Source organism: Anser cygnoides, chromosome 34, assembly GCF_040182565.1.
Source record: "Anser cygnoides isolate HZ-2024a breed goose chromosome 34, Taihu_goose_T2T_genome, whole genome shotgun sequence".
Classification (NCBI taxonomy): domain Eukaryota; kingdom Metazoa; phylum Chordata; class Aves; order Anseriformes; family Anatidae; genus Anser; species Anser cygnoides.
In genome coordinates this window covers 604,789-628,303 of record NC_089906.1, presented here as the reverse complement: position 1 = coordinate 628,303, position 23,515 = coordinate 604,789, and the positions used below count along the sequence as shown (strand labels likewise).

At 50.5% G+C, this 23,515-nt stretch overlaps 2 protein-coding genes across 3 annotated transcripts; one reads left to right on the top strand and one right to left on the bottom strand.

Annotated features, from left to right (window-relative positions):
• Positions 1-141: 141 nt before the first annotated feature.
• Positions 142-14,986, bottom strand: ATP13A1 (ATPase 13A1). Its single transcript, XM_048054917.2, has 26 exons — positions 14,629-14,986; positions 13,998-14,087; positions 13,504-13,694; positions 13,075-13,147; positions 12,623-12,778; positions 12,142-12,211; positions 11,409-11,515; positions 10,654-10,783; positions 10,331-10,386; positions 9,570-9,696; positions 9,160-9,297; positions 8,541-8,661; positions 7,741-7,898; positions 6,800-6,975; positions 6,400-6,510; positions 5,748-5,873; positions 5,308-5,416; positions 4,520-4,719; positions 4,059-4,155; positions 3,482-3,663; positions 3,048-3,162; positions 2,562-2,758; positions 1,986-2,128; positions 1,286-1,397; positions 895-1,038; positions 142-546 (listed from the first exon to the last, which is right to left on the bottom strand). Exons 1-26 carry the CDS (start codon positions 14,944-14,946, stop codon positions 436-438), a joined length of 3,558 nt encoding a protein of 1,185 aa, XP_047910874.1. The 5' UTR covers positions 14,947-14,986; the 3' UTR covers positions 142-435.
• A 41-nt stretch (positions 14,987-15,027) lies between these two features.
• CHCHD5 (coiled-coil-helix-coiled-coil-helix domain containing 5) lies at positions 15,028-17,125 on the top strand. 2 transcript variants are annotated; one of them, XM_048054925.2, is made up of 4 exons: positions 15,028-15,163; positions 15,237-15,377; positions 15,642-15,793; positions 16,627-17,125. In XM_048054925.2, coding segments are annotated over exons 1-3 (294 nt in total). In that variant the 5' UTR covers positions 15,028-15,161; the 3' UTR covers position 15,793; positions 16,627-17,125. The 2 variants fall into 2 exon arrangements, with proteins under 2 accessions (XP_047910882.1, XP_047910883.1); XM_048054926.2 differs by having other exon boundaries at positions 15,031-15,163; positions 15,237-15,362.
• The last annotated feature ends 6,390 nt before the right edge of the window (positions 17,126-23,515 follow it).

Sequence of the window (23,515 nt, the reverse complement as noted above, 5' to 3'; positions counted from 1 at the left end):
TTTAGTGTTACTGTCGTGTAAAAACCTCTTGCCTTTGAGCCTAATCTTTAGTTTACTGCTGATCTAATCCTGTGCTTTGTCTCGCTGTCTATTAAAAACATCACAAAGCTTTCAGCCCCCCAAAAGGAAGTTCCGAACATGTTTCAAAATACATCGATTTTGATTTAGTTAACCAAATTCTGTAAACGTTTCCTCAAACAGGGCAGTACAAAACTCCCGACAGGTGGTGGCGTGTCCCGGAAACATTAAAAAGTCAGGTCTTGTTTCACAGAGGTGGTTTCCACGGGATACGGAAGAAAGCTTCCCCATGCCTGTTTCTGAACAGGATCAGAGTTATTGTTAAAACAGTAAAGATGATTCTTGTGGTGTCAAAACACGGCCCTGGGTGCTGTCCTTCGTGTAGCACTGCTGGGGGCGGGGACCTTGTCATTGGTTTCAGGAAGGCACTTTAAGTTTTGCGCTCCCCAGCAGAAACTGAAGAATTCGGTCCACTAGCAAGGCGAGGAAGAAGTCAGCCAGCAACACTTCCGTGATCACAATCTTAAACTAGGAAACAAACAAGTGATTAGCCCCTTCTCCTCCCCCACTTCAGTGACTTTCCCAGCAGAACAAAACCTCCACGCTGAGGCGCTTTAATAGAGTACCTCTGCAGCAACTGCTTAACTAGAAGCTTGAACTCACTTTTGCACCATGCTACAGTTACCCCAGTGCTCCAGGAGGATTGCTACCACATTCTCTACTTAAAGCTATCCAGGTAGCTGGTATTCCTGTAAGTTATTGTCTGCTAAAACCCTTTAGATTCCTTCAGAGTTTCTGAAAACAGACCGATTCCTGTTCTCCCTGTGGAAACTGTGTGTGAAATGCAGTAGGCACAGAGAAATGCTGCCTGCTCACCTCAGTAGGGATTTCTACCAAGCCAAACTGTTCATTGAACTCCGGAGAAGAGCCAGTGAGCAGGCCCACAATGGCAAGGCCTGAAAGGATGATGCTCCACAGCAAAGGCTTGTTCTCCTGCAGACTTTCCATGAATGGATGGCCCTGAAACACAGCAGGGAAAAAAAAACACATGAGCAAAAAGTGACACTGCTCGCCCACTGGTGGCGTGTTCACGGTAGGGGACAGAGCAATTCCTGACATGGTTTGGGACACGTGGCTCATTCTGACTTCGTGCAAAGAGAGGGAGCTTTTCTCTGCAGAAAAGCAAGAGCATTGATTTGTTCTACGGTATCTTAGTTGTAAAATCACTCCTCCAGTCCTACTAGAGACGCAAGTAAACACGGCTTGCCTTGTAGTTAATAGCAAAGGTGGCCATCTGCATTGCCATCGACATGATATACACAGTGCTGTTGACGAGGCTGGGCTCAAACTCCTTGTACAGATCCACAAACTCCTCCCGTCTGAAAGAGAACAAAGCTGAACCATCAGCGGACCAGACTCAGGATCACCAGGAACAGAGTTTCCCTTGCCTCACCCCACTGACATTGATTGATTTAAATTACGCACAACTTCTGCTGGCCAGCAGCAGGTCGTTCCCAAACTTTGGTGTGGCTCCCATTAGCAGCAGCCCTCCCTCTGACACAAGGATGCTTGCACAGCTGAGAGTGGAGCTGCATGTGCTGCAAGCACAATTAAGCACGGGGCTCTTGGCCACAAAACAAAAATCAAGTGGAAAAGTTTATTTATTTATTTATTTTATAAAAAAAACTTTCCAGTAACCCACCTCATCGGTCTGGGGCCAGGAGACCACTGGAACTGCAGCGTATCACAGACCCTATTCCCACCACTTCTATCATCCTTGCCCTGCTGGGCTGCTGCCAGCACACTCAACGTACAGCACAGCACGCTTTCTCTGCGCATTTTAAACTCCTAATGCTCGGTGTGCTCAACGGAGCATTCAGAGCAAGAGCACTGTGGTGTCTTTTCCACCCTCCTGCTTAGCAGCAGCTGGAGAAAATGTCTTCTGTGCCAGAGGAACAGACACTTACTTGGAATCGCTGCGCACCTGGGCACCGCGGTACAGGTAAATGAGGCTGAGGAAGTGCACCAGGAACTGCAGCAGCACCGTCAGGACCGTGTAGAGGTTAAAGATGTTTGGCAGCGGGCGCTCCTTGGACAGCGTCTTCAAAGGCTGGGAGCAAAAACCAAGCAGTGTTGACTAGAACAGTTCTGGCCATCCCTATGCAGCTGTCCAGCACAATCTCATTTCTCAGGAAATGCCTGCAAGGATTCCACTTCATGCCAACGAACGTAAGGCTCACAGCTTGGCTGGTGCAGGTAACGGCTTCCATTGAACCATTTATCTGCATTACCCTTCCCACCTCTTCTTCTTCCCAAAGCTGAACAAAGCTGCTTGCCCACAACCACAAGATGCTCCCTTAAGCAAGCACTGGCCTTGGGAGTTTCCCAAGTGCAGTGGAACTAAAACCCTCACCCCCGGAGCATTCTGGGCTATTAATTTATTAAAACAGCTTTTTTTTGAGAGAGAGAGACACTCCTCCATTATTTCTGATAAGACTGATGCCAACCAGCCACTGTCCTAATGCACGTTCCCCCCCACGTACCTTTGACCTGGAGATGAAAAGGAAGCAGCCAGCCAGCAGCAGACCCTGCAGAGTTGCCTGAAAGTCGCTGAACTTCACCCCTTCCAAGTAGAGGACGCTCTGGCTGTAGGCAAGGATCAGGGCGTTCAGGGCAAGGATCTTGAACATTTGGAGTGTTGTCACTAGTGTGCAACGACCTTGCTTGATCACGTGGCAGACTAAGGAGCAAGAAGAAGCAGCGATTGGAAACAAAACAAGTCTGGGGGCTTTGTCCCTCAGTCTCCTCCTCTTCTGCAGCAGTACAGAGAGGCGCAGTACACAGCATCCCCACCTGAGAACCCTCCACAAGGTTCCTCCATGCAACCAACCGGCAAAGCCATGGGTTTGGGAGCATTTCTCACCACCCCACGCCCTCTGGGGCTTCTTTCAAATCCAGACTTATTCTCACTGAGGAATGTGAGCACATGGAGATCCACGCCAACTGCTCAGCTACCCCCCTGCACTTACTGCACTGAATGGAGGAGAGCTTGGAGGTAAAGGGGGCTGCAATGCTGGCATCGCCCAGCTTCACGACTGGCACACGCTCCTCTTCCAAATCCTTCAGGACCTGACTAATCCGCTCCTGCAGGCCAGTAAGAGAAAGACACGCATTCACACCCCACTTTCACAACCTGGACTGATGACAGTCTTCCCTATCCTCCCCCCACACCCCAGTTCCAAGGTGAGGCTGAGAAATCTTCATTCTTGGAGCCTGAGAGCTGCCTAGCAAAGCAGCATCTTCCCTGCCCAAATCATTCTATTTCAGGATAACAAGGGACCAGAGAGGCTGGTCTTTTCCCAGTACATCCTACCGTTTCCAGTTCTCACGAATTAGCAGTAAACGTGAGGAAGAACCAAGAGCAAGGATAAGTTAACAGGCTTTTAAACATCTAGTTACCAACCCTCTGGATGGCCAGTTGTTCCTCTCTTTGGGACATGACTCTGTGCTTGGCACCACGGGACGTGGGCTTCACAGTCCCGCTCCCCATTGACAGCAAAGCAGGCCTCCCATCACTTGGTCCATCTCGGGGTCTCTTCTTCCGTTCTGGCAGTCTCTCAAGAGCATTTGCCAGCAGAGCCACTCCTGGAAGACCAAAACGTTAGCTGTAGGGGGAAGTGTTGTAATCCCTCTGCTGGCAGAGCATTTTCACCACACAGAAATCCCAGCTGCTACCTACACCTGGAGCCAGGTGAGCAGGCTGCTTACACAGAGACTTCAGGCAGGTTACGCTTGCTGAAGCAAAGCTTTGGAAAAAAATCACGAATAATCTTTCTCTCTGGAAAATGCTTTGCAGCTAATTCCCGCTACCTGCTTGTATATGCACAGCAGTATTCCACCAGCACAGAGATCCTTCTTCAAATGATGTTGGTCAGATCAATCCCAGCCCCCAAACCACCAGAGAAATGAACACTAGTTTTGTGTTTAGGAACACCAGCAAAGCTCAGACAAGGGCACACGAGTCCTGCATGCACACTCACCCACATCTGCGTGCTTCAGAGCTCCAACATCGTTGGTCCCATCCCCACACATCAGCGTTACATAGCCCAGGCTCTTCAAGGTAGTGATCACGAACTCCTGCAAGAAGAATTGTGTAGTGAGATTTGGCAGCCTGGGCTGAGCTACCTGTCTCGGTCAAGTGCTTCTGTTCTGCAGGAACTTGCTGGCCTCACACCCAGCCTCCAAAAGGTTCGCCCTCAGGCTTCGTTTTATGCATGCAGAGCTAGAATGGGCTGGCGAGTCTTTAGGAACACTATGTGACACATCCTGATCTCTGGTTCTCGCTGCCAGCTGGCATGGGTATCAGGAGTGGTTACACTGGTTTGTTGAAAACAGCTTTAGTGCTAATCGTGTGCTAGTATCTGTGTTGCTCCCAGGCACCAGGTGAGCCCTGCTGGCAAACCTGCCAAAATTGGGTTTTACCCCAGCTGAAACCCCTCACCTTCTGCTTTGGCACCACTCTGGCAAACACCTGGATGTGTGGTATAAGTTTCAGCAGCTGCTGTCTGTTCACAGACTGCAGGTGAGAGAGACCTTCCCCGGTCACGCACAGGTCGTATTGCTGGGTCAGCTCTCGCAAGGAGCTTGGCAAGATCGGGAGCACGACAGCACCATCGATGGATTGCCATTGCCAGCTGGAGTCTGGAAAGAGAAGCACAAGCTTGACGTGAACGTGCCTGTGAGGTGCCTGGCTGTCAGTAACGCTTCCAGACACCCAACGTACGCTAACCCTGCTGTCTGCAGCCCCTCGCCATTAAAGACACGAGGCCCCTCTGCTTCTCGTGACAGTGACACCCCCCGCCTCCCATCCAGCTGCAGTCGTTATGTGGACTCCCTGCACTGCAGCCCCTGGCAGTCAGTGACAGTGACACAGCGCTCTCAGCTTCCCCAGGCTGCGCCGTGCTTTAACAGATGGACAAGCTCACTCCTGTTGTGTCAGCTCTGGCCTCTGAATCTGCACAGGGTAGAGGCCTTCCAGCTGCTGCTGTTTTTGTTAATTTTGGTGCTCTGGTGGCTTGGTTAGGAGCTGGCAGAGCTCTCATAGCACTCAGAGAAAAAAGGGGCAAAGAACAGAGGGTTGTCTGGGGCTCTGGAAAGAAGTGAGCAGCTTCCATTATCAGCATCAAGCAGCCAGGCTGCCGTCACGTGGCTAACTTGGATACAGTCCCAGGAGGGCTTTGGCTGCTGTCCCCCAGAATGCAGAACCCTTTCCTGCGCGGAATCAGTCACCTTTGCTCACAGGAGGCTGCAGAACGAGGGTGTGTTCCCTCTGGAGGAAGTGGAGCTCCCTGGCCACGTGGCAGGCAGTGAGAGGATTGTCTCCTGTTATCATCACTACCTGAGGGGAAAGCACAAGAGGTTCAAAATGAGTTCCGGGAGGGCAAGCGGCCATTCTCAGTGAAACTCCTTTACACCGAAAAGAGTTCCACCTAGCAGGCATGCTGGACACATTCCCTATGAGATGTAGCTCTGTGCAGCACCTTGCAGAAAGGCCTTTCCTCTCTAGGTCAAGGCAAATCCCGTCACAAAAGTAACATCACATCCACAAAGCTTCCCTGCCTTCATCACAAGGAAGCCTTTGCCCTCACTCCACGTAAGTTTCTGTCACTGAAATTCCACTTCCTGAACACCAGGTCTGCCAGAACGGCTCGGATGCTGCTGATGCTTACGTGGTGGGATGCATTCTGGATCTCCCTGATGACAGATTTGGAGTCAGCTTTGAGAGGACAGGAAACCACAATGAATCCGGCAAATCGAAGATCACACTCCAAAGCTTCACGCTTCATCTCTCGCACCTGCCAAAGCAAATCAGTAACCAGAGCATTACCTGGTGCTTCAGAGCAGCAATCTGGTCTTCTAGTGGGTGCTTCCTGGCAATCAAAGCATCACTAGAAAGACAACCGGTGCTTTGAGATGCACAGAGCAACCCGTCAGCTGCTCTACCAGAAAGAATTCTTTGGGAAAAAGCTCCAGAGATGGCCCTGAGCACAGTTACACGTGCCCATCCCCACACAGTAACAGGTTCACAGCTGAGAAGTTCAGTGCTAAGCCTCTCCCCAGCTGCTACAAGGAAAAGAGTTGACCCTGCTTTACAAACTGGGGAAAAAATTATGCATCAATGAAGCAACGTGGGAGTCAAAGCTGGGAGCACAACGCAGAGGCTGCGATCTTCCCAGAAGATCCTTATTGTAAAATCAACACAACTATTGCAGCTTTGGGCAACAGCAAACCAAAAGAGATCTCACTGTTCTGCAGCCCTGCTCACGCCATCTGTTTCCTTTGACAGGTGCTCAGTTTGAAGGCTTAAGAAGAGAGGCATACCTGCTGGTGAGTGAGGTGCCCCAGTTCCTTGTAGCCAAGGGCCAGCACTCTCGCCCCCTCATGCGAAATTTCTGTGTGGACAGCATGATAGTTGCTTGGGCACTGAGACAACTAGAGAAGATGTGGGGAAAAGTCGCGTTAAGACGGTTCCAAACACAATTCAGTAGCACATTCCAGTATTTCACATTAAATATGCTGAGAGGGAAAAGAGGCACATTTGGGTAGACTGAAACTCCCCGGTGGAGTTTGTTCTCGGGCATGGGTTCGGTAAGGAATTTCGTCTTGCAAAAGAGCTATGTCCTGCATTCAGGCTCCAGACTTTGCAGGGACAAACTGAGGTGTAAGGGCACGAGCACACGTGCTGGAGAAGGCCTTCCCTCTCCTAGAGAGCTGCGCTCACCATTTTGTGCAGCGTCTCTGGGGCCCCTTTCACAGCTGCAATGTAACAGAGGTCAGTCGAGCCAATCTTCTCATACGACGCCAAGACAGACATTCTTTTCAGGGCACTGGCAAAATGAAAGCGCTGGTGAATTTTCAGTCCCTGAGTTTTAATACTTCTGGGGAAAACTTTCTCATCTGGAAACAAACAGATCAGGAAATCCTGAAAGGTTTCTCGGTATCAAAGGCAACACCCCTCCCTTCAGGTCCCAAAGGAACCCACAGATCACCGAGAGCTTAAGAATTTCTTCCTTAGATACAAGCATACAAAGCTGGAAATTCTAACGCCAAGGATTAAGGGACATAACCAGTCAGAATGTCTAAGTGCATAAATATGAACAGCAACGCAGCAGGTTGAAGGTGCATTTACACCGTTATAGTTTTATCACAGGTCAAAATCCAGAAGCAGAAAACACAACCGCATGGGTTTCAGGGAGATATGCATTCAGGGTTTCTAGAGGATTCTTACTTTAGTTATTTGCGTGTGCCAGAGCCAAGAAAGCAGAGCAGAAAACCTCCAGAGACTGCATGCAGACCGTGCTACAACACACACTGTCGTGTTTTCACGACTGCGATCTGCCCTAGCCAGTCACACCCCCCTTTTGCAGTTTGCTTAATTAGAATCAAAAGGCACCACCCCAAGCATACTGGTTGCAGAATGCATTATCTGCAGTCCTGAGAACAGCCTTTTACTATTTGCTGTCCCCGAGACACGCAGTGCAAGGATTTCCACTGCCCCAAGCCAGTTCCTGGGACTGCACCAGATCAAATTCACGATTTGCAGAAAGCCGGGATGAGGCACAGGAGATCTCCAGAGACCAGATCATTTCATGCTCAAACCAACTGACAAAAAGCAGCGTTATCACCATCAACCCTCCCAAAACAAACACACGAAGGTTTTACCTTTGGTCAGGGTCCAGTCCACAGCCATCAACATTGCCTTCTCTAACGGGTCTCCCACCAGCGTCCCGTCATCCAACTGTACAAGTGAATGGCAAGTAGCAATCGCTCGGTGGGTTTCTACAGGAATGTCAGATACTGGTGTCACTTCCTTCCCATCCCTGCGACATAAAAGAGACTGCCCATGTTAACAGACCCATTCACATTATCTCAAACAAACCCTGGAGTTTTTCCCAGCAAAAAAAATAAAATAAATCTACTCTAACACAGTAAACAGCAGAGCTTCTCATGGCAAGATCAAAGCCATGGGAAACCTGGCTCTGTCTCAACTGCAAACAGCGCCAAACCCTATAATTTTTGCCAGTTCTCCAGAGCAAACTTGATTCAAGCAGAACACGCAAAACAGAAGACTGAACTAACACATTTAAATAGCTGTAGAATCAAAGGACCAAGAGATCCCCCTGCTGTGGCGTCTAGCTTTCTAGCACAGTTCATTAAGGCGGCGAACGAGAAGGCAGGATGCTACCACACGGAAAGGCTGCAAATATATCAGCTACATAAAAACTCTGTGTGAGAAATCCCCTGAGACAACTACGTTTTGAAATCCAGAGGCCAGAAAGCCTTTTTCTGAGTGTTGCTGCCAGAGACTAACAACCCTCTTCCCTTCCAGTTCAAGCCACTTCTTTCACTCTCTGAATCCCCAATCATCTTCCCTTCCCCACTGCGATTTCAGCTGGGCCTGAGGAGTGCTGCCGTGCCCAAAGCCCAGAACACAGCAAGTCACTCTAACGACAGTCACCTACCTGAGCCCAGCTACTCCTCTCACTACAAGGTGATCGCTGGTTAACGTTCCAGTTTTGTCAAAGCAGCAAACTTCAACCTTGCCTGCAAAGGGGATGCGGAAGGGCTCTGTACAGTACACGTCTAGAAGAGAGGAGAGGAAAGCCTGTGACAGATCAGCTACGACAACGCCAGGACAGATCAGCAGCTTTTATCACAGGACAGAAGCTATAAACATGGCGTTCAGCTCTCCGCTCTGAAATCTTGTAGTGTTTAAAACCACAACGGACACGAAGTTGTAGCAGCACAGTCCAACACAGAAGCCACCGACCTTCCTAATCCGCATACAGGAACCTGCTCAGTGCAGAACTGCACGACTGTTGAGCAAGCAGGCTTTCATGTAAATATTTTGGTTCAGCTACTTTGGACCCACTTCAAAGCACACCCCTCCTAGGCTCTTGCGTTTGGGGTTTACGCCCCACTCTCATACACCAGCTCCAAAACCCACGTCAGATACTGCTGCCGCATAGAAATGAGGAGACTACAGGAATTTCACACCCATTTTCTCACCGACATCCCCCACAGTTCCAGGTGCGAGAAAGCAGTCTGATTTTTGGTTTTGCGTTTAGGCTTGGTACTTACAGAGCTTGGCCAAGGCAATGAGGGAGGTGTTGACAGCCAGAGAGAGTTCAATGGGAAGTTCAGGTGGGACAACCGAAGTCAGTATTAAAGTACACTCGAGGAAGAGCTTGTAACGATTCCTGCTAGGATCCTTCGTGCCTATAGGATGAGACAGGAGACCTGTAACTCCTCACCCTTGGACTGTGTGCCCCACAGAACTAAGACGAATAGCACAAAGAAGCACACCTACCTAGGAAGAGCTGTGGGAGGGCAAGAAAAGCATCCAGAATGCAGTCTGGGCCCCTACACTGAAACACTGGAGCAGCCCAACCCAGCTATTGTAACTCTCAGAAATTACGTCAACTGTCCTTCCCACAAGCTTTGGTACAACTCCTGTGCAGACACCTGGAAGAGGCAAGAAGAAAGCTCACCTTCAATCCAGACGTATGCTGCAGCAGCAATGGCAAAGACCAGCAGGAACAGGATGAAAATGAAGGTCTCTAAGTTATTGGCTGTCACTCTCTTCACCCCAAAGAGGATTGTACGTAGCAATTTCCCCTGAGAAGAACAGCCTTCAGTGCAAGAAGCTATCTCTGCAGCATGCAGTGGTTTGTTAAAAATACGTCTGAAACCCAATTTTAAAGTTACACTCTGGTATGCTGGTGCCAGAGCCTGAAACTTATTCCCAGTTCTGTGATCCTCTTAATAGCCATCAGCCTAGAGCCACCCACAATTAATCTATTTAAAAAATAAACCCACTCCTAAGCCACTTAAGTTCACTACATCTTTTTAATCAGTCTTAAATTTTCAATCGACTTCTAAGCAGCTCACATTCACATCTCCAGCCTCTGCAAACACACCCCAGTTACCCCTTCCTGACAATTCTCATTACACAAACAGGGATAACCAGGAGCTAAGGACGTATATATAACGCTGCCAGTCACAAAACCAGCCCTGAATGCTGACTCCCAGGCTTCTGCATCAAACATCAGACCACTTATTTGGCGCGCACAGAACAGAGTGCCAGAGACCAACTTTATTTGTTCCTCTTCCAACCAAACAAGCAGTTCTGATGCCCTGATTTCTATTTTCCCCTGCTGTATTTCGTGAGGATTTCCTTATAGCAAAGCACTAAACAACAGAACCAACGTCACTGACAAGACAGAGGCGAGAAGGCACGTTCACGTCTTACCTGAGATGTGTTGAAGCCTGTCCTCAGAGCATATGCCACACATCCATTATCGACAGCTGGAACAGCAGCAGGAATGAAGACAGTAAGTTTACTGCAAATCTTTTACAGGTTTATCACAGAGAGAATACACTTGAAATTACAGCCTCCTCTCACTTACAAGGGGATATAGTCAACTTGAGCAGAAAACCAGTCTAATAATCACAGTAAGCAGGGCCAAGGAGACTTAACTCAATAACTACCTTCAAAAGTTGCACCAAGCCCCATGAAATAAACCTGCGAGCATACTACGCGCCCTCTTGGAGGGAATTTGCGCAGGTACGTACGTTTCAGTCCTGTGCTGGCTTTCTGGGGCGGGATGTGCTGCACCACCTTTGTTCCCCCGAATATGATGTGTAACCGGGCATCCGTCTGCATGTCCAAGACGTGCTCTGGATTGAGATCCTCCACAGGCTCCTGCAGGACAACGATCGGTCTCAGATTCACAGCTATCTAAAGTAATCTTCACGCATTGCTTTCTTTTATCTCGCACGAGATGCTCTCAGCTTCGCTTCGGCCACAGGTGGCCCGAACTGAATCTAGACATGAACGTGCCATTCAGTTTCTAATTTATAGCCTGGTTCATGCGGAAATTCTGGTTTCAGAGGACTAGTTCACCCTTGGCACAGTGAATTTAGCAAGGGAGGCTCTGTAAGCACTACTTTATCATTTTTAAGTCACTCGCTGGCACAAAAAGAAGGAAGGTGCAGGGTTTTGAAGTGCTTTACACTTGTTCCTCCCACCCCTACCCAGCCAAAAGAATCCAGACTGGGGGGAATGCGTAGGAGGGCGACGCCGTGCCCACATGTTGCAGTTCAGGCTCAAAGGCTGGAGAGGCAGCCAGACAAAACAGGCATTCTGTTTCTCATTTACCAGAGACCATCAATCACTGATAGGGAGTTGATAACAAACAGACCAGGTCGCCTGGGCCAGCATTCACACAAAGAGATTCATTTGCATTCACAACTACTACAGTGGCTTGAATATTTTTACTTTTCCAGGTTGTAACAAAGGGAAAACATAGAAGATGCTTCCCACAGACCTTCATCTGCGGCACGGACTCTCCTGTCAGCATGGCTTCATCTACAATACACCTTCCACGTAACAGCAGCACATCACACGGCACTAGATTTTCATGAGGAGATCGGCCTGCAATTAATACACGAGAACGCAGAAGTTTGAAGGCAGAAATGACTACTGCTTGGCTATTTGACTAGAAGGGAACAGATCTCCTCCAGTTTAGCTGAGATAAAGAAGTTTGCTAAAGGTTCAAACCACTCAAGGACTGACAAGTCTCTCAGTTGACTCCACTTGCTGAGAACCAAGAGGCCCTGAAGGTTAGGACTTTATTCGGGCTAGGAAAGCTTCAAAATGAAGTCACTTAGTTCCCATTGAACTGGGAACGCATCCTGAGGTAATACAACCTCAAAAAAGAAAGTACAGTTAAGACAGAGACCTGCGCTTCCTTCCCTGTTCCATTCAAGGAAGATATTGCTGGGAGGAAGGGAACTCTTCACCTTCACAATCCTAAGCTGAGGTAGGAACCTGCAGCTGATTGATCTAGCTGTTTACCTTTCTTCAAGACAGTACAAAGTTCAAGAGATCCAGCCCAAGGATCAATCCCTCAGACCCTTGAATCGTGACATTTACGAACCAAAGTCTCCAAAAGCACCTAACCAAGACTGTTACATTTTTATTCACTGTGCAACCTCACACACCAGAAGGAATCTGATTTTAAACAAGGATTTGATTACAACCATCATGCAAGCCATTACCAATGGAAACGATGTCCCCTGGAATAATCTCATCACTGGAAATGGGTCGCCACTTCCGATTTCTGTAAACCTGCAGGGAAAAAAAAAAAAAAGCACTTTGAGAAGCCCTGCGTGCATCAGCGTAGTCAAAAAGGACAGAGGAAAAAGATGGGAAAAAGAAACAGCAAGCCAGCTGAAAGACAGCTCCGTCAAGAACTTTATGCAAAGCAAGCTAATCCAAAAAAACAAAAAACACCAACTCAACCATGAAAGAACATGTGATAGAAAATACAGCCAGAACTATAAGAATTAACGGAACAAAAAGATGAAGAATTTCAGATTAAACTAGCAATAATTTATTCCATTTACACTGGACTTTTGCCCCTTTTAGAAAGAAGATTCACAGCCAGCGATGATCTTTCCCATTTCTAGGCTCTTGGTCTCACTGCCAAGTACCCAGTTTTCCAGTGTTTGTGACCATTTCTTCTCTCATTCCGATTACCTGGATCATGTATGGCCTGTTGCCCATTTTTCGGATCTCTGACATGTTTCTCATCTGTTGCTGGACCAGGGAAGCTTCAAATGCAACTAACATGGAGAGGGTGAAAACGCTGTAATACCAGTACTCATCCAGGCACCACAAACCCACACAGAACACCTGCAGGGAGAAAAACAATGCAGAAGTTGTTCTAATCTCACTCAGACAACAAAAGCCTTCCATTTCCAGTTTTTTTTTTTCCAGCTAATTTGGTATGCATTTAATTGTATTAACTCATTAGGGAAAAACAGGCTCACTCCCACAACAGGCAAATAAAATCATTCTAAGGGTGTGAGAACAGCACGTACTTTTGATTTTAGAAAACTGATTCCGATCCTCAAACAAGGATTATAACGAATTTTTTCCTTTAGTAACAGGACAAAGTATTTACAGCCCTTTACGTCTGCTCGCTTTACCTGAAAGACGAAGAATGGAGCTGTAGCTCTTTCTTTAAAGAGTTCCAAGAACTCTGGCACCACCATCTCAGCCCTGGGAAAGAGTTGAATCCTTATTAGGCTAAAAGTTCTGGATTCTCAACAACAGCCCAACCCCAAAGCCACCTGGTGTCAGTCCAAGCTGTGTTTCACACTATCCATGCACAATCTCCCTCTTCTCAGCTGCTTTGTCTCAGTCACTTTGCTACACACAATTATTTTCCATCTACAATCTTCTCTGACACCGTTCTAGGGCCTTAAAGAAGTTGGACACTGTGCAAAGCGAGTGCCAGGAGCAAGCATTTGAAAATCAGCACCAGGATTGTAGTTCTACCCCTTGGTTACTGACACACTGAGATACCTTGGTCCCCTCTCACTCCGAAAAGACAGATCTGTGCCTGGAAAACTCACTTGTTTGTGCCGTATTTCTTCTCAGCTGCTCGGATCTCTTTGTCTTCCTGATAGCCTCGGGCATTCTGGTAATAACACAGGGGATGCTCCACGGGGAAAGCTACAGGAAGAAACTGTTTCTTGCCGTTTATCTCATACGAGTACTTGATTTTCTGAAATTCAAAGGAAAGAGCTTCCTGCCCATCCTCATCCTGCAAAGAGGAAAAAACAACAATTGAATACACATCAAAAATCTCACTTTACAGCTGAAAAAGGAAAGAAATCCCAATCCCTCACATCCCTAATTCTTGTACGATTCTGCTTGTGGTACAGACAGCAGGAAATAAAATGCAATCTTCAACATCCCCACCCGTGACTGACTGCAGCTGACATTTCCCTAAGAAGTTACGTTAGGAGCTAAGAAATGTCACCAAGAATCTGCATATTTGACACGAAAATGCCATTTCCTGGCACGTGACGGATTTCAGTTCTGCTTGCAACGGCCACATCCTTACCTGGTCTCTGTGGAGCGGCACTAGTTCTACAGATCCGTTATTTGGGGTTGGCACAACTTTAGCCAATGTGGCTTTCTTAGGACTAGGTTCCTGAAACACAGACAATACACACGTCGTAAAGAAGACTATACTCTGAGAGACAGGAAGAACCATTTCTGGACCACGTTAAGACACACAGAGTAAAGAAATCCATGCAGCAAGGTGTTTTTGCAGACCAAACGCATGACAATCGAGGACGTTTTGGGTATCATAATCCCTCCTCAAAACAGAACCCCACCAACTAGTGTTATCCGTAGGCTCGTCCCCAGCTTATGACTATGTTAAGAAATTATAAACCAATATTTTATTGGCAGGCAACACACACAACGAAGGCACGGCTGCAACAACGACCACCAAGAAGGCGTGGGGATCACCCCTCAGGGAAGCGCAGAAGAGCTGACGGTCGCAAAGACAGCCAGCCCTGTTCTGAACGCTCAAATCACCCCAGATTTGGGTGGGGCCGAGCGAAACGGCGACGTTTCGGTGCACAGCGACCCACCGCGCCCCCCTGGGTGCCTGAGGCGGCTCCGTGGGGTCCCCGGTACCAACCTCCCGGCCCGGCCCCGCGGCCAGCACCGCACCCGGGACTCACCCTCACGCAGGTGAGCGCGCAGTGCGCGTGCACCGACCAGAGCCCCGAGAGCGCCGTCAGCAGATGCACCACGCCGATGGCGGCCAGGGCCAGCAGCGCGGCCTCGGGGGGCGCGGGGCCCTCCCGCTGTTCCGCCGCCGCCTCCTCCTCCCCCCACGCTGCCCACACCCGCGGCCCCCACAGCCACAGCCAGGCCGGGTAGAGCCCCGCCACGAAGGGCAGCACGGTGCCGTGGAGGAGCCGCGGCCGCCGGCGGTACAGCGTCACCGACGAGACCAGCTCGTCCGCGGGGCCCGCAGCCGGGCCGGCCGCCGCCATTTTCCCCTTAGCAACGGCGCGCTTCCGCTTCCGGGCGTGGGCCGCGAGGCGGCGCGCATGCGCGGTGCGCACAACCGAGAAGAGGGCACAGCGGGCGGGGAGCTGCGGAGGCTGCGCATGCGCGTTGGCAGCCTGGTGGCATTGCGAGGAGAGGGCACATGCGCAGAAAGGAGAGAGGGGCGGCGGCGCATGCGCAGTGAGGAGGAAGCGGCGGGATGTGAGTAGGGGGCGGCGGTGGGGGGGGGAGCCGGGCCGGGCAGGGCCGCGCTCACTCCGGTGTCGCCCCTCAGGGAGGCGGCGCTGGAGGTGACGGCGCGGTACTGCCGCAGCGAGCTGGAGCAGTACGGGCGCTGCGTGGCCGCCAGCCCGGCTTCGTGGCAGCGGGACTGCCACAGCCTCCGCCTCGGCATCTCCCGGTGCGCCTCCGCGCAGTGAGTGAGGGGCGAGGGGGGAGGAGGAGGGGGCTGAGAGGACCGGAGGGGCCTGAGAGGACCGGAGGGGCCGGGGGGGGGCTCGGGGGGGGGCGAAGGGACCGGGGGGGACCGGGGGGATTCGGGGGGGCCGAAGGGAGCCAGGGAGGGGACCGGGGGGGGCCGAGGGGGACCGGGGGGGGCCGAGGGGGACCGGGGGGGGCCGAGGGTGGCCGAGGGGACCGGGGGGACCGGGGGGCTGAGGGGGCCGCGGTGTCTCCGCAGCCCCATCGTCAGGAGGATCCGCAGCGACTGCGCTGAGCCCTTCGCCGCCTTCGAGAGGTGCCTGCAGGAGAACGAGGCCGCCGTGGGGAAGTGCAGCGAGCACGTCGCCGCCTTCCTGCGCTGCGCTGAGCAGGTGAAGGTCGCCGCGTGAGGTGAGCGGGGGCTGCGGGGGCTGGTTTCGCTCGGGACCTGCTGCGCAGGGCCCTCCGCGCTCCGTTTCTCTCATTTAAACAGCTGGAGCGGCCACGCTGCTATCGGCCAGCCCCGCAGCATCACAATAGGCCAGCCCAAATTCTGCTTACACCCGTGTTTCTCTCCCACCCCTTGTAAATTCCGACCTAGCATCCTCTCAGAAAAGCATAAAGCACTGAAACAGGTTGCCCGGAGAGGCTGTGGATGCCCCATCCCTGGAGGTGCTCAAGGCCCTGAGCAACCTGATCTAGTGGGTGGCATTGGGGTTGGAATCAGGTGATCCACGAGGTCCCTTCCAACCCCAGCTACTCTGAAAGCATAGCAGGGAATTATATCAAGGTTAAACCCATCGGCATGGCTCATCAGGGGAAGTATTTCCTCTGTTTGTGACCACAAGCGCAGCAGCGTGTTTTTCCAAGTGGTCATTCTGTGTTGGACTAAGGTGCTGCCCTGCGGTAAAAGACCCTGGGATGAAAGCAGTCTTGTTCTGACGTAAAGTCTTGGTTTAATTGGTCCAACTCTATTAATCAACTGGGTTATCAGGTTTGTGTGGTAATATATGCAGAATGGGTTTGTTGGGTGGGTCAGGCTGCGGCACACAGCACTGGGATAAAGATCCTGTAAACTTCCGTGGAGCTACATTAAAGCAAATAATGTGCTACTAAGCATATAGGAACAGACTGACTGTGACATCTGCCCGTCACCTGAAAAGGTAATTTACTCTGCCTCACGACTGGGGTGTTGCATACCTGATTCTTTTATTTGTGCTGTTTTTTGTTTTTTTTTTCCATAGGGGATCCTCGGAATTAAAGTTCATCCTCAGGAGTGAATGAAAACTCTTTCCGTACCCTGGAGTCTCATTCCAATGCTCAGATGGGTTGTTTCTCCCCTCTGAAAAACTGAGTGCAGCCCTGTGACGTGGTTCTCTTGGTGCTTGTCTTCAGCGACCAGCTGGACTCTGACATGGCTGTCGGAGCATCCCTGATCTGCTGGTACTTGTGTGCTGCTAATGCTGGGTTTTTGCTGCTGGTGCTCCATGCCCTTAGCAACTTTGTAAGTAAAAAAAAAAATTACAGAGCTGCGCTGAACACCAAAGGATCAGCGAGCAACCTGCAGATGTACTTGAATAGGAACCAAAAGCTAAAATCAGCCTTTACCTCTTTTTCTGCAGTCTGTATTCAACAATTTCTTTGATAATTAAGCACAGTGTTTTCCTTCGTCCCAATAAAAATCGCTCCTGAAGATCAAAGGCCAGTTCTGGCTTTTCCCGCTGATGATGGAAGCTGCCCTCAGAGCTGGACTGCCTACGGTGACGTTTCCTTGACCGCAAAGGTTCCCGCTTGAAAATTTGCTGTGCAGCTCCCAGTTTTGGGGGTGCCCTGGCTCTTCTGCTGTTTCAGAACAGCAGAGGGAGTCTTCCTGCCAGCGGAGACGGCAGAATAACTGTGGACTCGAGAGCTCTCCTCAAACCCTGCTGCTCTATCAGCAGCACAATGATCTCTGAGTGCAGGGGGGGGCCACCACCGGTGTTCTCACACAGGGGCACAAAGAGCCCAGCTAGGAGGAAGGGTGGTTTCTGGACTGTAACTGGTGGGGGGAAAAATATACGACGGTGTAAGAATAGCTGGTTTTACAAGGAGTGAATTAAGAGCCAGGGCTCGTGAGACCTGTGAGCACTCTGCGGAGGCACTGCGAGCTGTGGCCCTACTCCAGCGTGCTGGCGGCTGAAAACTGCTGTGGGTCTGCTGATGTGCAGTGTGTGAGGTGGGACTGAGAACCCCCCCCTCCCAGCCAAAAACGGGTCTCTGAGGTTTAGAAAGCCCTTTGGGATACTCGCAGGCCAGCTACAGAGAGGGAGAAAGGAGCTGCTACAGCCTGCTTACACAACGCAGCGTCTGCTGAGTGAGGGCTTTGCTGCTGTCCAGAGTAGCAGCTTCCAGAAAAGTTACAGGGAACCACAAACCAACACTCTCCAGAAGCGTGCAGCCAGCAGAGCACGTGCAGAAAGTGTCGTGTACGGCACCAGCAGTCTTTGGAAGCACAGCGCAGCTTTGCTGTGTTTTCAGCGTGAGGTTTTTGTCCCCCTAAGGGTGAGGCACGGAGCAGGAAACTTGGCTTTGACCTGGTTCCCAGGGGTTCGTACCCCCCTTCCAGGGACACATTAATCCTTAGCCGTGCTTCAGCTAGGCACAAGTCCAAGCTTTTGCCTTCGAGCCTGTGGAGTTTGGCAAACATCACTTAGCATTTTCCAGTTGGGCAGAGTTTAACTCCTTTGGGGAGAGGGACAGCAGATTGAAGTTGATCTGTTCCAGCTTCTAGCAGAGCCCGAATCACGAAGCTGGCCGTCGGCGTTGCTGTCTGCTGCACAGAGGTGGCTGCATTTCAGCAGTGATGGGATTCGAAGTGTGTCTGGATGCTGGGGCCCTGTCTTAACAACATGTATACTTGCAAAAACCACTTTGTTTCCTTTTATCAAATGCCGCAAACGTAAAAATGCTGCAAATGTTAAAAAAAAAAAAAAAAAAAAAAGAGTAAAGATAAAGCATGTTTTATCTCCTGGTGGAAAAGCTGAGAGAAAAAGGTGACGGTGGCTTCGCTTCAAAGTGAATTTAGAGGAGGCAAGTGCTACCAGAAAAGGAGGAGAAATCTTTTGAAATTTATTTGTGCTGGGCAGGACCCTATTAGTCAGAAATGTCTGTGGCGTGAATAGCTTTATTAAGGGTGCCGTTAGACGGGAGCGAAGGTGCTTTACATGTTGTTGACATTGTATTGAAATGTCAGCCTGTCAGCAGAAAAGCCATTTTTCATTATGTTTAAGGTGCACTGGGCCCCCTCTTAAGCCCGGTTATGTCTCCTCCTTCTCAGGAGCCTGAGCTGCTCTATTATTACTTGCTCGGGCGCGTTAACCGCTGAGCTGCCGTTGCCATCGACCAGCCAAACGCTCGTGGGGGTTCAATAAACTCGTTCCTAGGGAGAGGGGGCAGAGGGAGATGCTGCTCCATCCCGCTTCTGTGTGCAGTCGAGGAGATAAAGGCTTTCTGAGAACATACCAGTGAGGCAGCTGCAAGTTTTGCTCTGAATAAGGAATGTCCACGTACAGCTCCCGCTACACAAATGTCACGTAACAGAGAACTGGGACAGAACCTCCCCGCGTAGGGAAGTCTTGGGGTGGTGGCTGCCGTTTGAAATCGGCGCTTTCTTCAGTTTACCAGCGCCCTCGGAAGAGTTTCTAGGCTAAATCCATTTGTAGCCTCGTCAAATTTGGCGAATGTCGTGAAAAGTGAAGGGAATATCGGCGATTTTCTTTCCTGCAACGGGCCGCGCCAGAAAGTGGCTGGAAGAAGCCGAGGGGTGTTTTGCTTCTTAGCCCGAAGGGAATCTGTAGCTGCATGCTGGAGCAGGCTAAGTCTGAGCCCTCTCCTGAGCACGGAGCAGGAGTTTTGCAGCTCTTTTTCTAACTGCTATGGGCTACCTGTTCTTGCCGGCTGCTGGAATAAAAACGGAGTAGCAATTACCGCAGCTGTTGGCATTGGCAAACGTGAGGGAAGGGCTGTGGGTGCGTGATAGAGGCTGGAAATAGGGCAAAGCCAGAGGGCAAGTCCCTGGAAGTGTAGGAAAAAGCTCTTCCAAATCCAGTTTTCTAGTCCTGTCATTGGAAACGCAGCCACACAGACGCTTCCTAAAAGGAGCATCAGTTGCTCCGTTATCTTTCCCCAGGTGCAAATTGCCAAGGGAGAGGTCTGAAAAACCTGAGAGTGGGACAAGAATTGGGGACCCAGGAAGCGTTTTCTTTGTTCCTGTACCGCAGGAAGATGACAGCACCTCACGCCGCCGGGTTTGGTTAGGCCAGGTGTGTGGAAACGAGCGCGGGAAGCGGTTACAGGTACGACAGATACTGACATAAAGCCGAGCGAGGGGAAGAAGACCTCAGGCAGTCAATCAAACTGGTAGGTTCAGCTTTATCTCCAAAGGCCGCAAAGACTCGGCTAAATTAACGCCAAGTGGCTGAAATCGATAAGTGAATAAGCCCGTCTTTCCCAGAGAGGGAGGCTTAGGGGAAAAAAAAGAAAAAAAAAAAAAGAAGAGATTTAGACCAGGATTTGGCTAGATTGGACCTCTCACGTCCTCACAAACGTAAGATAGCCGAAATAAACACTAAACCCCCGCAGCAGCGAGGAGAAGAACCCAGAGGACCAAGTTCTGAGATGCCTGAGGACCAGGAAGGCCGTGTCAGACTTCTGAGGGCAAACGATCCGTCATTCACCAAGCCTTTGTGTCCTGTTACTTCTGGCACGGGCTTTTCTGTTCTCACTCGGTGATCCTCTCCTGGTCCTATGCTTTCTCCGCTTTAATTGCTCTCAGCGCTTGTTTTCAGGCAGATGTGCGCTTTGGCTGGTAGTTTAAGCGACCTGGATGTCAGTTGTGTTTTCACTTACCCTCTGTCTTTCTGTGGGGCCTTGGATGCTGATCATGTTCTGTGCCTCTGTTTACTCACCTCTGAAATAAATAACACCTACCTGGCTGGGGAGTGGTGAGGGATAATTAATTAATATATGCAAGGAGTTCTGAGGTCCTTAACTAAGAGAAAGCTAAGAATCACGAGGTTCATTCTCTCCTTTATTTTTGCTCAATTCCTTTTAGGTTTAGATCTCAGAATACGAAGTTAAGTATGTCAGGGCTTTTTTCAGCCTGTTGCTTTAACTCCTGTTGATGTCACTTTTCCTTTCAAGTGGAACTCTAAAACCAATAAGGTAAATTACACACGATCCTAGAATGAGGAACTAACAAAAACATCTCTTTAATTTTTCATCCAGAAAATATTCTCGTTTTACACTCTGCTTCTCTTACTTAAAGGAGCCATAAATCAGCGTGTTCCTTTGGTGTTTGCAGTCACCGGGAGAGATTTAGTGCTGCTGGCAGGGCCAGGGCTGAAATGGGCAGCAGCCGAGGGCAGGGAGCTGTGCAGGGCCACATTCCATCCGCACACACGTTTGCTTTGCTTGGCCGTTGTCCAGTTGGTTTCTGAGTCCCTTGCAAGCACGAGGGGAATTGGATGGGCAGAGGGGGAACGTTTTTCACCCGGTGGTCACCTTGATCCGCTTTCATTCACCTTTATTCTCTCTGGAGAGAAAAGAGAGGACGGCCGGGTGTTTCAGCACGCTGTGGGCGTTCCCCGACCCTCCTGCGTTGGCATCCCGCAGCCGAGAGCCTGCGTCTCCCTGCGTGAGGAGAGCAAATCTTCCAAAAATGCTGAGCAAAAGGGGAGAGCCGGAAAGCCTGGGTGCAGGTGGCTCTGTTCTTCGCTCTGCCAGCGAGTGGCTGGAGCCTTTTCCTGGGATTATTTCCAGGGCCCGTGATAGCCGCGAGACTTAGCTCCCCGACGTCCGCGGGAGCTTTGGGATGCACGCCATTACCCCCGAGGTGCAGAAGGGTCAGGTCCCTTCTGCGCCACGGTGGGCGATGGTCACAAAGCTGCCTCCGCCTCTTCCCCTTGGTCAGGGTCGGTGCTCGCTGCCGCTCCTCTCCGTGCCTCCCCCGGCCCCTCGTGTCTGCAAGAATGGAGACGCAAGAGCTGCAGGAGAGAACAGGTTCACCTGCGATCACCGAACTCCTGGCCATGCTGGCGACGCTAAAAGCAGCCCTGTCCTTCGGGCTGATGCCAGGAGAGGCGTCAGGGCTCGCTTGGCAAGCCCGTTAGCTCCCCAGGCACGGACAGCACCGGCTGGGGCTCTGGTGCCCACCTTTCTGCTTTCCCTCTGCTCCTTTCGGGCAGAATCCAGACCTGGAGAGCACCTGCACGCTAACAGCCGGTCGTTTCTATAGGATATAACCCTGAAGTGGCTTTTGCACTCGATCTCTCGTCACCATCACACTCCTTTTCTCAGCAGCTCCGGGTCTCGCACAGCTCCTCACAGCAGCTCCCCGTATTTATTTATTCGCCTTGGGATTCCAGCAGCTGCCTGGGACTCCTGCTGCTGAGCTGGCTGCTTGGGGAGGTGGAGAGCTGCCAGCACGAGTTCCTCAGCTGCTCCGGGATACCTCGCTCCCGGGGAAGGGAAGGGCCGGGCCATCCGAGGAGCCCAGGCCAGCCTCCACTGGGGCTGCCTGTGCATGCAGGTTGCCTGACTGCGCTGAGGCAAGCTTCAGGTTTCCACTTAGGGTTTGCTTTTTATTTTCAAACGTACATGCAAAAAAAACCATCGGCACATCACAGCACTAGATCACAACGAAGAGAAGGGAGGGTTTCAGTGGGTGAAGCTGGCTCCAGCGTCCGGGAGAAACACCAATTTGCACAGAGTTCACCGTAACATTCTCTTAAAACTTAGTCTAAGCTGAGGCCGTCTTTGTGCAAAAAGAAACGTGCAGCTTCATGAGTTTTTCAGTTTCATTTCTTACGGGCGGATGACCACACAACAAAGGTGGAAGCCAACCAACTGCAGTAGCTGGGCCTAGAACTTGTCCTTGTGGGCGAACATACGTCAGAAACGCCTGTTTCTGCAAAAGGCTCCCCCTTCCCTCCTGAAAAGAAATGCCAAAGTGTCTGTAAACTGTGTACACGGGCTGATGGTGAGAGCAAAGGAGAGTCCAGCTACAGAATCTGGCGCTGCAAACACAACGGGACGTGTCACATTCACACAGCTTTATTAAAGGTGAAGCAATGGTGGCGTGAGCTTTATAGGGCTGCGGTTCTGTTACACAGCATCTTTGTGTCCGTTCTCTATAAGTAGTCTTGAGAAGGTGAAAAATGCCTGATAAGAAGCAAAATGCATCAGGACTGCATCTCCTTTCATCCCCAAAGCCAGGATTATATAGCTCCTGGGTATCTTCCGCCATAACCACAGACAACACTAATTAGCCATTTTTTTTCCTTTTTTTTTTTTTTTTTTTTTTCTTATTTGAGAGGATACACACCTTTTACAATCAGACCGGCAAGCCTGTGGAGGCGTAGAAGTAAAACACCACATACAGAAACAGCAGCCAGCCAGGTTCTCAGGTTGCGTTTCTAGGCTCACAACCCTGGAGATGGAGATGTGAAAAGAAGCCGTCATTTCCTTCTGGAGCTGCCTGCCAGTTAGTCACTGCTCAAACAGACAGTTTGAAGCTCTGAAGGCCCTTGTCCCTTCAGCTGGCGTGCTCCTGGGGAAACCTGACCTTTCTAGGAATACTGGCTGTCCTTCACAAACACAAAGAACCAAATCCCAGGCTTGGGTCCTGGGCAGGAGACTGAAGGATTTCCCTTTGGTAATAATTCAGGCTCCCAGTCTCTGCTCTCTCTTTCTTGCCCATTTTAGTTTTTGTGGATATTCACATCGGCACCCGTCGGCTTCTCGTAACTCTTGCCTGCCTCATGCGGGAGGGCGTCGTGATGAAAGAAATGGATTCTTTCACGAGAAAAAAATTGGGAGAAAATGGATTTCTGCTCGCTATCCGCAGCGGAGACACGCTTTTCTCTTGGCTGAGTCCTGCTGTCACCGCTGGGCTGTCCTCAGAGCATAATCCAGATGTAGCCTGCTGGAGGTAAGTGAGATAATGCAACGCGATTTCTTTCTCCCATCACTTGTTGGAAGGAAGCGGGGTGTTAGGATGCCTGAAAGAGGAGCCAGAGTGGGGAATCCTGCTATAGAGAAGGGGCTTTCTAGCAGGAATATTTTTAGAGTAAAACCATTTCACTCTGCTGTTTT

Coding starts and splice junctions, on each gene's coding strand:
- ATP13A1 (XM_048054917.2), bottom strand. CDS start 14,946: ATGGCGGCGGCCGGCCCGGCTGCGGGCCCCGCGGACGAGCTGGTCTCG. Junction 9,298..9,569: donor AGCATACGTCTGGATTGAAG/GTGAGCTTTCTT, acceptor CTCATCCTATAG/GCACGAAGGATCCTAGCAGG. Junction 8,662..9,159: donor CATTGCCTTGGCCAAGCTCT/GTAAGTACCAAG, acceptor CCTCTCTTCTAG/ACGTGTACTGTACAGAGCCC.
- CHCHD5 (XM_048054925.2), top strand. Junction 15,378..15,641: donor TCCCGGTGCGCCTCCGCGCA/GTGAGTGAGGGG, acceptor GTGTCTCCGCAG/CCCCATCGTCAGGAGGATCC.